The sequence below is a fragment of the Lissotriton helveticus genome, chromosome 1_1 (assembly GCF_964261635.1).
Source record: "Lissotriton helveticus chromosome 1_1, aLisHel1.1, whole genome shotgun sequence".
NCBI classification, from domain to species: domain Eukaryota; kingdom Metazoa; phylum Chordata; class Amphibia; order Caudata; family Salamandridae; genus Lissotriton; species Lissotriton helveticus.
The window spans coordinates 1,510,727,013-1,510,743,672 of NC_136057.1; the positions used below are offsets into that span (position 1 = coordinate 1,510,727,013).

Consider the following 16,660-nt stretch of genomic DNA (forward strand, 5'->3'; position numbering starts at 1 on the left):
TTTGTATAGCTTGGTTTTGTAGTCTTGTGATTACACATCAATGGAGATTATGGATAATCCAGAAGTCTTGGAGATCAGTATGAGAACTATATGTTTTAGGTCGAGCCTAGAGCGAGCGCGTATGTGCTGCTCTGCGAGGCTTATTTTATTTTTTAAATAAATCTTTTTATTAACTTAGCTCAAAAGACCATAGTGTACATAGATCACTGATATTTTCACATGGTAGAATTTCAACATCGCAGTCATGATATGCAAGGGAAAGACAAAACTGTTGACCGCGAGGGGCATCTTATGCAAAGACCCCCAGTAGGATGCATTCCCAACCATCATACAAAAACCTGCTTGAGTAGTCACCTCGCCAACTCAACTTAGGTGTCCCTGGTATGTATCACTCTTCCCCCGATGCTGCTTTATCTCTTTGCCAAGGTTCCCATATTTTCTTACATTTTTTTTTACCACACCCCCTACTTTTATACACTGTTTCTTCGGCTCGCTGCGAGGCTTATCGTAGAGGAGTAGGTGAATAGAAACGTCACCCACTCTCCGCCTATAAATGTACGATTGGCTTGTTTCATTGTCTGTCCTAAATGCTTGCTTCTGATTAGTCGATAGGCTTGTTACTCTCTCCTTAGTAGCGCCTCCTCTTCATTTGTCACCTCCCGTGGCGACTGGCAATTTTACTTTGAATGTTACATAGTACATGTTATTTAGACTGAGCACTATTTTCGTTAATGAGGCATGACGTGCTTTGGTGCCTTCTTTCCCCTTCCCGCCCTCCCTCCCATTCTCCGTGCCTTCTCCACCCCGCGCCCGCCCTCTCGTTAGACATGCAAACCAGCAAACATTACCAAAGCCAACAGTAGAGCAAACATTTAATCCACCTAAAGTATGCACACGCTAATTAATAGTGGTTTAATTTTGAGAATGACCGATGTGAAAATAAAATGGGACGTCTAGTATTCAGTTTTACAACCGTGTGAGCAATAAACTGCATAACTCTTGGCGTGACATGGCAACATCATCTTCATTACTGGAAACAACTGGGGTTCTTATGCATTTTATAATTTTGCTGTAAGGGGTGGTTTGCTGTTATATACGTACATTGCATTTGTGGGTTTACTCCTTATTTCTTTGCTTCAAACTTCAAAGGAACTACCTATGATGACTGGAGCCAAACATCTGCCTGCCCTTCCAATGCACCATGTGGGAACATCCTGTAGGTGGCTTGAATTGGGAAGCGTAGATCATCAATTTATGAAGATTTCAACTCTTCCTCTTAAGCTGCCAGGCCAAAATAGATCACCCCAGTATGAGCTCTTTATTTTCGGGAAGATTTTATCTGCCAGCTGGTGCAGCAGAGTAATTAACTTACAATTCAAGGCTGCTCAAGGTAGGAATCTCATCTTATAAACATCTAGCCGCAAATTCTTTTAACTTGTGAATTTGCCCCAGGTGTTAAACTGGCCCCAGAAATGTTTTAGCAGTACCTCTGCACGTTGGGGGACGGTGTCTTCGGCTCCGTGTTGACTTTGACTCTGGTTGTGATGTCAGTGGAGCCATATAAGTTCCCTCAGGTGCAGAGCCATATAAGTTCCCTCAGGCGCACGGACATCTGTTTCTTCTTTTCAGCACTGTAATGCAGATCCGGAGCAGCATATCTCTGGCCATTTTTCGGCCTGCTGTGACGATCTGTTAGTCTGAAACAGTGTGCCAGCTTTCTATGTCTTCTGGGTTTAAATCCTGTGGGTCTTGTGCTCAACAGATGTCGAGTACGGATCCTTATTACATATGCATGTGGTGCTTGGGCTCAGCCGAACCGAGTTTATTAGACAAAAATTATTTAGAAAAACAAATGTGAGTGTTTCTCAAAGGAGAAAGGAAGAGTGAGTATACCCCAGGTGAAAAGACAAACCAAAACCGAATTTGAAGACGAGAAAGTGAAGTACAGTGTGAATATACACCACCTTTTCCCAGATCTCTGCCACATGTCAGTCAGTCAGTCAAAACAAGCTTTATTCGATTGTTAAAATCATAAAAGCAGAATCAATACAATAAAATGGCACATTTCATCAGTTTAAAAGACATGCAACAATCATAATGATAAAAGTACATTCAATGGTTATTAAAAGTGGGCATACTACAAATTGTTAAAAAACAATAAAAACAAGATCCGTGTCTTTAGTCACTCCACCTGGATGCTCGGGGATAGCTTCCTGGTCTTGATACGCATAGCAGCTACCAGGAAGCTAGCAACCCCGAAAATTACTTTAGTAGTTCCTAGTAATTGTAGATACAACAGGGCTGGGCGTACTTGTAGGAAGCCTGCTTCTCTCAGGATAGGAATTAAGAACCGCCTTCTACCCTCCTTGAAGTGCTCACAGAACATGACAAAATGCATCAAGGGCTGCTCTGAGAAATTGTCACAACTGCAGAGACTTGATGAATCAGGTACCCCCCACACTGGGAAATCCCCCAGGGAGTATTGGATAATGTTGAACCTGAATCTAATGAGGAGGTGGCGGTGAAATGGTTTGCTTACAATTTTTAGATAGGGTTCTAGAGAAGGAGTGGTTAAGAGCAGAAGGTTTGCTCTGACTCTTGGCTTAGTTAGTTCCTCCTCCTCCCTTGCCTGGTACGCTCTTAGCAAGAAGTTTTCCTTGATCCATTTTATGTCCCCTTTAACTATGTTAGTAGGATGTTTGTAGAGGTCTGGCCTGCCCAATTTATTCACCGTGTTCTTGATATATGCTAGCCAGGGAATTTTTGGCACTTTATCTAGCGCCAAACAATCCTTAAGGATGCAATGGTTCAAGGGGATCTCTTTGTTTAGCCAGGTTTTTGCCCAATAGACTAGGGGGGCCAGTTGTAACTCATCAGTGACATACCCTATACCTAACTCAGTGTGCAAGGAAAAAACTGGTGTTGATTGCGGAACTCCAAGCAGTATTCTGAGGAAAGTATTTTCTGCGATTTGTATTTTCCCTTGTGGCGAAAAACCCCACAGGGGAGCGCCATATTTGGCTATGGACAGACATTTTGTTTTATACACTTTCAATAGGGCATCCATTGGACGAGAGCCCAATCTCCTAGCAAAGCTCAATAGAGCTGAGGTTGATCTCTTAACTGCTAGACTTTTGGCATTTAGTTGGGCCGTCCAGGACCCCCCCCTCTTCAAAAATGACACCCAAGTAGGTAAAGACTGGTACCCTATTCACCCCCTCGCCAATGCAGGTAAACGTCTTCACCTTTTGAGTTTTCCGGCACTTCCCTGCCACCATGATGTGCCATTTTTTATTATTGATCACCAGATCAAGTGAGCCCATAAACTCTCCAAAAGCATCAAGGAGTTTCTGTAACCCGATCCCTGTTCGGGCTAGGAGCACCGCGTCATCCGCGTAAAGTAATGTGGGCACCAGGGTATCCCCTACGCGAGGAATATCGGGTGATGATTGCTCCAGCTCACTACCTAGTGAATTAATATAGAGAGTGAATAGGAGGGGGGCCAATATACAGCCCTGTCTAACACCCCTTTTAGAACGAAAAGGCCGAGTACAGTTGCCCTCCCGATCGGTTCTGATGGAGGCTGTCGGATCTGAATGGAGTGCCGCTAGGAAGTTTACCAATGAAGGGTCAATGCCCAGGCTAACAAGCATGGGCCATAACTTGGTTCGATTGACCAAGTCGAATGCCGAGGAGAGGTCCATAAACGCCATATATAGGTTACCCTCCTTGGCCTTAGTGTATTTGCCAACCAGCATGAGTAGATTCAAACACTGGTCCATGGTTCCTCTCCTAGCCCTAAACCCATACTGCAAATCAGAAAGGACCCCCTTCTCCTTGATGAAGTCCCCCAGTCTCTGTAGTATGACTCTGCCTAGAATTTTAACGGCTGAGTCGATAAGTGATATTGGCCTGTAACAGGCCGGGTCTGATCGGGGACCTTTCTTGTAGATGGGAATGATGGTTGAGGAGGACCAAGATTTAGGGAACCCAGCTGTTATGGAGGAATTGAAAACGTTAGTGAGTATTCTTGCCCACGTGATCAAGGGTGACCTATAAAGATCTGCGGGGACCCCATCTGGGCCCGGGGCCTTACATTTTGTCATCTCCAGAATGGCCCGACTTACCTCATGCTCGCTAAACTGCAAGGGGACAGCAGGGGCTGTGGGCTGATAGACTATCTAGGGCTAGTGGCTCTTCGCTGTTATAAATTTTGCTGAAATGGACAACCCAATCTTCCTCTGGGATAACACAGTCCATGATGGAGTTTTCCTCCTCAGCAAAATAGGGGTGATTGATCACGGCCCAAAATTTGGAACTATCTCTAAGGATGTTAATTGATATGAGATTGTCCCAAGCCTAGTTTTTTATAGACTTTTTTCGGTTACTGGTGGTCAATCTATACAACTTTCTATACTGAGTCACCTTCTCCCGATTTCTCAGCTGCTGTTTGAGGGCCTCCATGAGCCCCTTGTGTGCCTTTGAGCATTCCCTATCAAACCACCTAGGGCGGTCAATTTCAGGTCGCTTATTCTTTAGGGTTAGGTCGTGGCATACCTGTGTACAAATGTTAGAAAAAGATTTAATAATTTTGGTGTCAACTGCCGTACTGTCTGAGCATGTTAAAAGATCTGCCTGTACATTTGCATTGAGATGGTAAAAAAATGTATCCGGGACCACTTTGGACCAATTTAATCTTCTCCCCCGATCCTTTGGAACAATGGAATCACTACCGCCGCCCAGACGCTCAACCTGGGTTGCAGTGTTACTCCTAGAGTTCAGGGTCAGGGTCAGAGGATTGTGGTCACTGAATGCTGTCACCTTAACTTCAGGGTCGGATACCGCCTCTACAAGGCCTGCTAAAATAAAGATATAATCGAAGACAGTATTTGCATCTCTGCCTATGAACGTCGGTGCCCTATTTTCCCCCTCGGGCCCCGCTAGTTCAAACAGGTTTATGTCGGCAAGTAGTTCTTCCAGCTCCATTCCCTGCGCTGTGTGTTCAAAATGGGGACTAGTTGCACCCGGAGGTGCCATTTGTTGTTTAGAAAAACAATCCCATCCGCAGGGGTGTGTGTTAAAGTCTCCCATAAGCAGGATTTCGAATGTAGCTGTTTGATGTGATTTATAGTGACATAAAAAAGATGATAAGGAACTCGGGTGAGTGTTACCCGGAGCCTTGTCGGGCGCATTATAAAAATTTACAATTAGAATTATTGGGAGGTTTGGCCTAGCCCATTCCACACATAAAAAGCTATCCATTGGTGAGTCTATTTTCTTCATGGAACCTGCCAATTTTATAGCAATAATTGTATACAGGCCACCTTTGGGTCTCCCTCCCCTCCCAGCAGTTGCTTTGACTGAGAAACTACGATAGCCGTTTAAATAAAAATTACCATTTGTATCCCACGTCTCCTGAAAACACAAGATGTCATAATGTGTTACAAAATGTACCCATCTATCATCCCCGGCTTTCCTCCTTAGCCCCGCTATGTTCCAGCTGAGTACCGATGTTTTATGGCATAGATTGGCTACAGGGGGAATCTCGTGTACGGGCAGGACATTGGGTAGTTGTCAATCCACTAGATCCAGGTTGGAAGGATCTGCGAGGGGTGAGAACCTATTACTCAGTACAACAGGGTCCGCCCGGGTATCAGCTAAGTTATCGGAGGCAATGCGTACTGGTGTAACAGTCCTTGCCCCCGCCCATAGGCGAGCCTGGTGTGCTTGATAAGAATAGTGTCTCGCTTCCCCCGTCCCTGCCCTCCCCAAGAGACCTAATGGTGGTGGGATGTGCCGGGATCTTAAGTTAGGCTGTGGATGAGATGGAGGTGGATAAAAGAAACCCAGTGGCAAGGGTCTAATACCTGCACCATCTAGGGCAGATCCGTCCCAGAGTAGTGTGTTTGCCATGTTGGGATTGTTAAAATTGACTATCACACAGTCACCGGGAATACATTTCTCCCGTCGCCCCACCCAATCCACCCTTCTTGCAGCTATAATATTTTTTCCCACATCTGCACTCCCACTACTAAATTGTGTGCACCATCTTCTGGTTCTATTTAATAGATCCTGTTCTGATTCCCTCTGATTACCGTTAAGGCATGGGATCCCTGTTAGAATGATAACGAGGGGTGATGCATCTGGGGGGAGATCCACTATGTAATTCCGTCCTGCGTGTGGCCCATTGTTTCTTTGTTCCTTCACTAATGGGTTGGCTACCCTGTGCTCAGGCATGCCCCCCGTGACTATGGTCTTCTTTGCCTCCCCTTGAGATGTTTTAGTACCTTTGGGCGGATTTGTGCATGTTATGGGACCTGGTCTGTTTGCCGGCCCTGGTGAGGCCATAATCACCTCCTGGCTATCATTCAAAACAGATTTTTCCAGGGCCCGCTTCCCCTGAGAGTGCAGCTCCAGGTCTTTAATGCAGGTGTCAATGCGTCCACATTTATGCAAGATATTATCTACGCATAATTTCAAGGTGTCCACTATGTCTTTAGCAATGTTTACCAAAAGTGGTTCCAGCCGGGATTCAAACAGTTCTTCAACAAAGTCTGCCAGATTAGCATGGAATCCCTGTGGGGCTGTTATGTCTTCTTTGGGTGTGGGCTGGTGAGGGGGAGTAATGTCACTGTCTTTTGTGCTGTTTGACGTGGGGGAGTGCTGTGGCTCCTGTGCTACAGCGTTGCCCTTGGCTTGGGGTGATGACTGGTTAGCCATGCGAGTGGATGGAGGGGCCACCAGGATTATATTAGGTTCAAGTGGGATTGGTCGAACCGAGTCTGTCTGATGCTGAGGGTGAGAATGGGGATCAGCCGGGGGATCTGTAACAGACACACCAGTCTGTACAAGGCCCAGTTCTTTCTCCGCATTTGCGATTTCATCAGTCAAGGCCCCCACCGCAGAGGTGAGAAATGAGATGATTGACTCTGAATTGCGTGGAACTTTGGCTTTCTTACCTTCTGCCCCCTTTGTGACTTGTTTGCGTTTCCCCATTGTCCTGGACAGGGTGTCAGGCCCTGCCCTGCCTCCTCCTGCCCCGGACGGCCACAAACGGCCCGCCCTCTGCCCGGGCTCAGCCCGGCGTCGCCCGCATGTGTCCCGCGACGCGGGAGGAGTGTGTGGTCTTTATGCGCCTCCAGGCGCGGGCAAATTATGCTGCAGGCGGCGACCCGGCGTCCAGGCAGGGGACGCTGGGAGATGTAGTCTTCTCCTGTGCGCTCCCCCCTCTCAGCAACCGCGGATGCAAGTGCGGCGGCAGGGGAGAGTGGGTGAATGTTGGCGCGATGTCCCTCAGCGCTGCAAGCAGGACGGGAGCTTGCTGTTCAGCCCCCAAGTGTTGGAGACCCCCGCTCCCCAGCAGGAGTGTGTGGTCTTTATGCGCCTCCAGGCACGGGCAAATGATGCTGCAGGCGGCGACCCGGCGTCCAGGCAGGGGACGCTGGGAGATGTAGTCTTCTCCTGTGCGCTCCCCCCTCTCAGCAACCGCGGATGCAAGTGCGGCGGCAGGGGAGAGTGGGTGAATGTTGGCGCGATGTCCCTCAGCGCTGCAAGCAGGACGGGAGCTTGCTGTTCAGCCCCCGAGTGTTGCAGACCCCCGCTCCCCAGCAGGAGTGTGTGGTCTTTATGCGCCTCCAGGCGCGGGCAAATGATGCTGCAGGCGGCGACCCGGCGTCCAGGCAGGGGACGCTGGGAGATGTAGTCTTCTCCTGTGCGCTCCCCCTATCAGCAACCGCGGATGCAAGTGCGGCGGCAGGGGAGAGTGGGTGGATGTTGGCGCGATGTCCCTCAGCGCTGCAAGCAGGACGGGAGCTTGCTGTTCAGCCCCCGAGTGTTGCAGACCCCCGCTCCCCAGCAGGAGTGTGTGGTCTTTATGCGCCTCCAGGCGCTGGCAAATGATGCTGCAGGCGGCGACCCGGCGTCCAGGCAGGGGACGCTGGGAGATGTAGTCTTCTCCTGTGCGCTCCCCCCTCTCCGCAACCGCGGATGCAAGTGCGGCGGTAGGGGAGAGTGGGTGAATGTTGGCGCGATGTCCCTCAGCGCTGCAAGCAGGACGGGAGCTTGCTGTTCAGCCCCCGAGTGTTGCAGACCCCCGCTCCCCAGCAGGAGTGTGTGGTTTTTATGCGCCTCCAGGCGCGGGCAAATGATGCTGCAGGCGGCGACCCGGCGTCCAGGCAGGGGACGCTGGGAGATGTAGTCTTCTCCTGTGCGCTCCCCCCTCTCAGCAACCGCGGATGCAAGTGCGGCGGCAGGGGAGAGTGGGTGAATGTTGGCGCGATGTCCCTCAGCGCTGCAAGCAGGACGGGAGCTTGCTGTTCAGCCCCCGAGTGTTGCAGACCCCCAACGCAGGCCTGCCACATGTACAATCAGTCAATTAGCTTTATTCATTACTTTTCGGTAACATAAAAGTACAGTACGCAATAAAAAGCAAATGATCAAACTAGTTAAAACACACTTAATTTATATAAATATTTAAAATACGTATGTCGGCCATAATTTATCTTTACAATGAATTTTCCAACGTTTTAACACACTGCATACTTTTCCTGATCTTCAAAACTTGCCACAAATAGGAAGATTTTGCACAGCATGCAAACGGGGTGTGTACGTGTAATAAGAATAAGAGAGCTGCCCTATATTGTCTAAAATGTAATGTTTTAAAAATTGATGAAATATATCTCTTCCATGGTATTGCATACAATTTACCAAAAAATATAATGTGCAAATTAGTTATTGAGGACATATCACAGAGGTATAATGATGGCTCAGACATAGTGACAATTATCTTGGAAGCCCATCATCAACGGTAGCTTATTTACCTTCAAACTTGTTAAACTGAATCCCTGCTGATCATTACAAACCACTGTTAAATATGAATACAAGCCCTTTTGGGGAATGAGAGTTTTATAAATCGATACAGATGGTTTCATTCCCTCTACCAGTTCTCTCTTTTCTAATAGCTTATGCTGGAAACGTTGTTTCAGTTGATCTTTCCCTGTCAATTTGCTGGATTCTCGGTCCAGAAAGAGTTGATCGACCGCTCAGCTCACATGCGGATTTAATAGATTCCAGCCATGGAATTTTCAGCGAGTAATTTAGATTCATGGCATCATGAAGTATCAATTTATTCAGGCCTATGTCCTCTTGTTAACAGATCGAGTGCCAGAGCATTATGGGGGCTATCTTAAATCTGTCAGAAATAAACGGCATGCCCAGTTCTGCATGGGCTACGTAGTTTGACGTGCTGGGGGAAGAGAGGGAATGGACTGGCTGGTGCTGTCTTTGTGGTGCTGCACCTTGACATTTGGATGCCTCCTCATGCTTCCCGTACTTAGTATTTCAGGGCCCTATGACCTTATTGCCCTGTGAGCATCTGACCTCATCTGATCTGGGATGTTGGCCAGGTCTGGACTGGTTTGCACCTTGATGGGTGGCAGCCTGGGTCTTCCTGGTGCTTTGAGCTTCCTCTCCTGTGGGGTCCATGTCTTGTGTGTCTTCGGACATTTCCTTCTTGGACCAGTGATCTTTATGTTCTGGGTGCCCATTCCTGGGTGCTGGGGGCCGTTACCGTCCTTTGGGGCGTGCGTAGGTTCCCGGTCAGTGCTGGGTCGGTTGGTCGGCCTTCTGTTGCCCGTTCTTTGCCTTTTCTGGGATTTGGCCCTGCCCTGTGGGGGCTTCTTGTTGCTCTCCTGGCCGTTTTCTCCCTTGCTTCATTGTCAGGGGTGTTTTTGCGGGGTTCGCCCCTGTTGACTTTTTGGCTCGATGGTGCTGTCCTTGCCTGTGCCACTTTTCTTCTACCACCCTGAAAGCTCATGTTCTCGTTTGCTCTCATTAAGTAGTATGGGTTGGGCCTCTTTAGTGCCTGGATGGGAGTTCTCCTGGGTGCGTCTGGTGCTGTATGCTTTGTTTGGGTCCCCGGTGTTGACTCTTTGGCCTTCTGGTCCGGGCTCCCGGCTTTGCGCTTTCCTGGGGTCCTTTTTCTTCCAGGGGTTCTGGGCTTGTTTGGCCTGGCAGGGCTTTTGTCCTGTTGGTGGTGCTCGCCTGGGTGCGTCTCAATTGGTGTCTGCTGCTGTGGTGGTTGACTTGGGAAATGTTGCTCAATGGTCCGTGTTGTGCCTATGTGGGCGCGGGTTTTGTGTCCTGCCCCTGCTTTCTGGTTTTCCCTTGATGGGTTTTTGTTTCCAGCGGTGCATTTGGGTGTCCGGTGGTGCTGGGACTCCCGGTTCTCATCTCCCTGGCAGGGCCCTGCACTTCCGGTGTGAATTTGTATCCTTATCTTCTTTGTCCCTGGGTTTGGGGTCCCGGGGCCTGCTGGCTCAGGTGGCTGCCTGGGAGTATTGACATGGCTCTGGCTCGTTTCGCCCTGCTCTTCTGTCTTTCTCACCTTTGGTGTTTTTCTGCCTGTGGCTTTTTCTTCCTGGGTGCTCCTGTTCCTGTCTGTTCTTCATTGTTCATCTGGGCCGGACCTGGTTGTTGGCTGCCTGTGTGGCCGCCTGGGTCCTTGCTTCGGCGGCTCACTTCCTTCTTATGGAACCTTCCTGGGACGGGTTGCTTGGTCCCTGTGCGAGGAGGTCTTGCGCCGCCGCGCTGCATGTCCCTCCCTTGCGGGCTCTGTGTGTTGTCTTCTGCTTGGGATCCTCTGGTGACCATTCGCTTCTTTTCTAGTGGCTTGGCCTTGGGCCTGGTCCCTTCCGCTCTTCGGGCTATGTGGGCGGCCCTATGGACTTTCCGCTTTTCGCTGTTGGCCAGTTGGGTTCCCTTGGTGGCCGGGTCTCTTCAGTGTAGTTTCTGGCACCGTCCTGGGTCTATTTTGCCTTGTGCCTGCCTGGGTTCTCTCCTTGGTGTTGCGATCCCTTCCGGGGGATCCTTTGTGCGACTGAGGTCCGTTTCCCACCTGTTTCTCTTTTTGCGATGTGGTTGTGATGGCCCTCGTTTTTTTGGCTGTTTGGTTGGCGTGCTGGTTTCCTTTGCACCCCTTTCCACCCCTTTCCATTCTTGTGGTTCTTGCCAGTCTGTTTGATTGCGTCTGGTTCCGCTGCCCCGTTCCTCTGGTGGTTTCGACTCTCTCGCATTTGGTGGTCAACTGTGCGGTGTTGCTGCGTTTGTCCGACTGCATCTCTCTTTCTTCTGTGGCTTTTTTTTGGGTCGCTGTGGTGGAGTTGCCCTCTGTTTATTCAGTTCCTCTGCCTGGGCTTTTGCTCCCCTCTCACTTTTGGTTGTCCGTTGGGCAGTCTTGGTGTGTTTGGCCTGGCTTGCTGTTGCTTTTGGCTCTGTGCAATCTGGTTCCGCGCCTTTTGGTTCCGTGCCTTCTCTGTCCTCCTTCGGCCTTTAGTTGAGCCAGATTTTCTGGCGGCACATCGTGTCTCGGGGGTCTGGGTTTTCGGTCTTCCTGGTGTCTTTCTGTCCCGGGCTGGTTCTTCGTGCTCATGGTTGCCTCTTCATTGAGTGGTCCTTCCACTCATCTGGTCGGTTTGGTTTGCCCTCCCGAGTATAGACTTCCTCGCCACATGAGTTCCCATCCATCCATCCATCCATCTCTCCCTCCCTGTCTGGCTATCGGCTTTGTTTATGCTTGGTAGTTTCAGGCTCAAGGGTTGGGCTGGCCCGCCTCTTATAGAGGTCAAGGGTGTAATGGGTTGGCCATATTGGGAAGGGATGGGAGGATGACTTTTTTGCTTTGGAGGGTTCTGCTGTGGAGCTGAAGCTCACTTTGTTAGTCGTGTGGCGAGGAAGACTATACTCTGAGTAATGAAGATTACCGGTAAGTAACCAGGGCATTTCCAATCTAAGATTTGTGTTGTGATTTGATTGTTACTGTCGATCAGCGCAAGGCCCTTGAAAGATCCAGTCAGGTTCTTCAATATGGAGTTTTGTTAAAAGAAGCTGTATTGTTGCAGTAGTGTTTCTTCTATGTCTACTGCACCCGGAAGTCGAGACAAATAAATGGTAAGATAGAAGAGGACACTGACAGGAAGGTAAAGAAGGAAAAGGGAGTCAAATTGAGATTGGAGGGTGGTGTAGATGTGGTGGGAGAGCTAGTAAAAAGATTGGGAAGAAAAAAAATGAAGTTGAAATGGAGAGAGGTAATAGACTTATAGAAGACAGGTGGGGAGGTGAAAGTGCCAGAGGTTTCGAATATTGGGTGTCTAGCTGGAATTAGCTCAGGATGCAGGCTTTGAGCATACTATGTAAGCTGTGCTACAGCCCTGTGATCTCCTACAGAGCACAAGTAGCGTCATCAAACTGTGGAGGCTGTGCGCCCAGTGTATTATTTCAACAATTGTCAACACGGTATCCACACAGAGGTAAGAGGCGAGCCAGATTTAAATGCGAGTTCATGCAAGCTGCAGCAGCAGCAGCAGGAGAAGGCAGCCCAGTGTCAGTGACGCTCACTCACAGAGCTTCATGACCAACCTGCTTTGTGCTGCTCGGGGCAACAGTCCCACCCCACTTCCATAGACGAAAGATGGCAATAAGGAAAGCTGCTCCATCTCTTGTGTTAGGCAATGTGATGGCTATTATTCCAAGTTCGTGGAGCTTCCATTTGCATAATGAGCAACAATTTGCGACAGTTAACACCAAAGGGAGTATTTACAATGCTTTGAAAACACTCCTTTGGTAAATCACGAATGCGTGCTGCATCCAGCTCCTTGCACTGCTGTTTTTATCTTCGAATACCATTCCATACGTTTTCTTCTAGCTGCAATAAAGTATCACTATGCCCACACATAATACGGTTAGAGTTGCCAACGGAAGGATAGATGATTAAAGTAAGTTTAGATGTCTAGGGTGCAATACTTTTACTTGCAATTCAGAAAACACATTGTTATGAGTAATCGGATGAAACTAGGAAAATTAACCAGGTTTTACTAAGCTGATTTGAGGCCCTTTGGCACGTATCTTGGAAGATATGCTTGACATGCAGTGCTTTGTGAGCAGATACGTCTTTGTACTAATAGAGTTGTCGTTTGGAACCTAGCTTAATGGTCTAAGGGTGTTGGTAAAGCCTTTCTCCCGAACCAGACCCTGGTAGTGGCGTTCTGGATAATGTGCAATAGTTATCAGTGGCTGTCTCTGGTATGCAACAGTTAAAAGAGGCTGCATTATGTGACCTATTCTTGTCTTGTGCAATTGCGCCGTTTTCATTCACGTTTGCTTAGGTCCTATAACTCCTATAATAGAATTTCTCAGGTTACAGTAGCTAAAAAATGGGATGTTTACTTTAGAAGAAATTATCAAGTGAGAAAAAAGATTGATGTTATTTAGTGGATAAGATTGTTAGTTCTGTATATGTAGCCATTCTCTGTCCATTTAAAAAAACACTTCATGTTATCTGACAAGGGGCTCTTTATTCCAACGTTCATCTTTTACTTTAAATGTTAACATGTTTTCCCTTTTTATGACTATAGGAAAGTCAAAGGTGGTAACATTGATGTCCATCCAACAGAAAAAGCTTTGGTTGTCCACTATGAAGTTGAGGCGACTATTCTCGGAGAGATGGGAGACCCCATGCTTGGGGAGCGTAAGGAGTGCACAAAAATGTAAGTTTATTCCAAATTGAGCATTGAACTAAGCATTTGCTTCATTGATTGTATCTCATATTTTACCTTTTCCTTAAGGACTATTTTGTGAGCAATTTTGATAATCTGTTTTCGTTGTCCTTTGACTTACATATTGCATCTTCTATGATTCCACCCTAGCATGATTTGGGAGGTCTCCAGCTTCCACAGAACAGCCCTGTTGGCGCTTGGAGGCCACATGCTGCGGGCCCTGCAAGAACAGCCATATATCTAGGGATGTTAGACCGGGTGTTAGGCAGTCAGCTGCAACCAGTTTGGGGGGGTGGGCATGCAAACTGTGACTCCCTGCGTCTGTTGGAGTCAGGAGTAGCGTTCCTACCCTGGTGCCTATCCATTTCCAAGCTCTGATCCGGCAGGAGGATGGTTGAGTGCCAAAATAATTCCTTGAGAGGTGAGGCCTTCTGGCTTCCCCCCCCTTTTCCTTAACCAGCAGAGCTCCGTTGGGGCCCTGGCATTTCCACTGTGTAGCTTCCTGCGCCGCCACCTGAACATTGAGAAGTGGCTACTGTCAATCGGCTCCATATCCCAAGTGTCGGACAGTCCCGTGGCTCATTACGCCAGCGTGGCAACTTGTCGCTACTGCACGCTGGGGGATAACAGCCTGAAATTACGAGAGCAACATCTTCCTTCCTGTGCTGCATGTGGCTCGGCCCCCGTTCTTTGAAACAACATAACACCAACACTCGCTGAGCAGTCAGGGGGTCAGGACTGCGGATTGGTGCCTCCACAGTACTGCACAAGTCGATCTTTAGCGGTTGGAAACTGCACTGATATCTCACCTGAACATTCCTACTAGCCTGAGTGGCTTACCTTGGCAATTGATATCCAGGCCAGGGGTATGAGCCTTACCTCCACGGATACCTCTGACCACATCATGCTTTCTCTAAAACCATTACCATGGGGTGCACTAAATATTAACCCTGGGCGGGGTTGCACTACGCGAAGTACGATAGAAAAATGCAGTTCGCGGTGATTGCACAGTCCGGATGCTTGTCCGCACTGTGCAGTTATTGCGAACTGCACCATGCACAGTGCAAGCGGTCCCTGCTTTCCTTTTCTGCCGCTCGAGTAGATTTTTACTTGATCAGCAGTGTCCCACCCACACATCTGGTGCCTTTGCTTGATAAACTAGATCTGATACTCCAAGAAATTCGAGACTCTAGAGCTGCAATTGAACATCGCATTGACGCTCTGTCTGCTGATTTCGGAATCCTACGTGAGGATCACCGCAAACTTTCAGAGAAAGTCACAACAGCTGATTCACTCTATCTACGTTGGCCCCAGTGCAGACTGTACACTCCACTGCCATCTCCAAACTCCAAAAACAGCTCACCTTCCTCCATGACTGGGCCTAGGATGCAGTGGGTCGTGCAGGTCACAATTATGTGGGCGTGGAAGGCTCTAATCTGACGTAATTCATTGAACACTGGCTCCAGACATTAGTTGGCCTCTCAAGGGCTTTCCGCACTGTTCGCTGTGGAATGCACATATCGTGCACTGACTAGACTCTGTCCCCAGACGCCACCGTGCCGTATGTTTGTGCGTATCCTCAGTTTCAGTAACTGTGATACTCTCCTTCAGAAGGCTAGGGAGGGGACTCCTACAAGGACAGGCAGTGCCACAGTACCCTTATTTCTGGATCATACATCGGAAGTCTAAAGACGACCTGCCTCCTCTATGGCAGCCAAAAAACTGTTGCACGCAGGCCTGACCTATGCCCTGATGTGTCTGGCATGATGAAACGTGCTAAATAACCAGAAATCCATATTCTTTGACTCCACAAGTGCTGCGTGGGACTGGCTGGAACACAATAATCCCAACATGAAACCACCTTCCCCCATAGAGTGTCCTCCAATGATGGACCGTTGTACCAAGGCTATTACCTTTACATGCATATTCTCGATTTACTATGTCTAAGAGTTTGGGCTATTCAACTTAAAATTTACGTTTTTCTAGTTCTATAAGTATATATATCATTGTGGTCCTCTGGGTGCCTGTGTGGGAGAGGTCTTTGAAATAAATATAGCTTCTTATGGCCGGGGTTTGTCCCCCCTCAGTAAGCAATTGCCAAATGTCTTATTCTTGTATTAGCAAATGTTTCTTTGGTTGTTTTTTGGTGGAACATGAGGCTTTGTTGAATCTGGTATTTGGGATATTGGATTTGCATGTCAACTACACCACAACACTATAAGGTAGTCACTTGAAATGTAAGGGGGTTGGGATCAATCCACTGACGCAGCTACACCACCATAAAGCAACTGCACTTTGTTTACAGGCCACTCACCTTACAGCCCTTGAAGTAACGAAATTGTGCACCAAATGGAGGGGTCAATTGTTCACTACTCTATATTCTGGGGTCACCTGTGGGGCAACTGTTTGGTTGCAAGCTAGGGTTCCGTTTGAAGCTCAGGACATTAGAACTGATGTGCAATGGTGATATGTCTTTGTCCAGGAGTTTTTGGATGGCGAAATGTCGTTCTAGGCAGTGTATGTGTCCCAAATTCCAATCAAGACCTTTACCTCCAGTGTATATCCTCCATTATTGCGGAGTAGTTGCATCTTCCCTGGCTTATGGGAGGAGACTTTAACGCCGTCTTGGATGTCATCCTTGACTGTTCTCACCCCCTTGTGCCACACACGGAAACCATCCAACAAGCTAAGGCCCTGGGAAGTTCTATGTCCAGTTGGTCCTTACTCGTTCTTTGAAGAGAACATAACCAAGGCATCAGTGAATATTCCTCCTTCACTCCCCCCCCCCCCACCCCCACATGGCCTGCATACACGATTAGATTGTATCTTATGTACATCACACATTGTTGGGAAATTTGATGGGGCAACCTATTTGGGTAAGACTTTTTCCAACCATAAGCGATTGGAGGTCGGCCTAACAGGATGGAGTCCCAACGCCTGTTCCGACATGGTGACTGTAACCCACACTGCTTGATAATGCGATCTTCCGTAACACCCTTGGTACTGCCATAGATTCCTATTTTGTGGACAATGCAGTAACGGCTTCCATGCCACTTGTCAAGTGGGAAGCTTTCAAAGTCGTGATAAGGGGAGTGTCCGCAGCTACTGTA

At 48.3% G+C, this 16,660-nt stretch overlaps 1 protein-coding gene across 1 annotated transcript in view; it reads left to right on the forward strand.

Moving 5' to 3' along the window:
* Positions 1 to 16,660, forward strand: part of KIFAP3 (kinesin associated protein 3) — a 1,290,910-nt gene that overhangs the window by 81,432 nt on the left and 1,192,818 nt on the right. Inside the window, exon 2 of the mRNA XM_078686865.1 lies at positions 13,410 to 13,541. Coding sequence (XP_078542991.1) covers positions 13,410 to 13,541 — 132 coding nt within the window. The remainder of the gene's footprint in view (positions 1 to 13,409; positions 13,542 to 16,660) is intronic.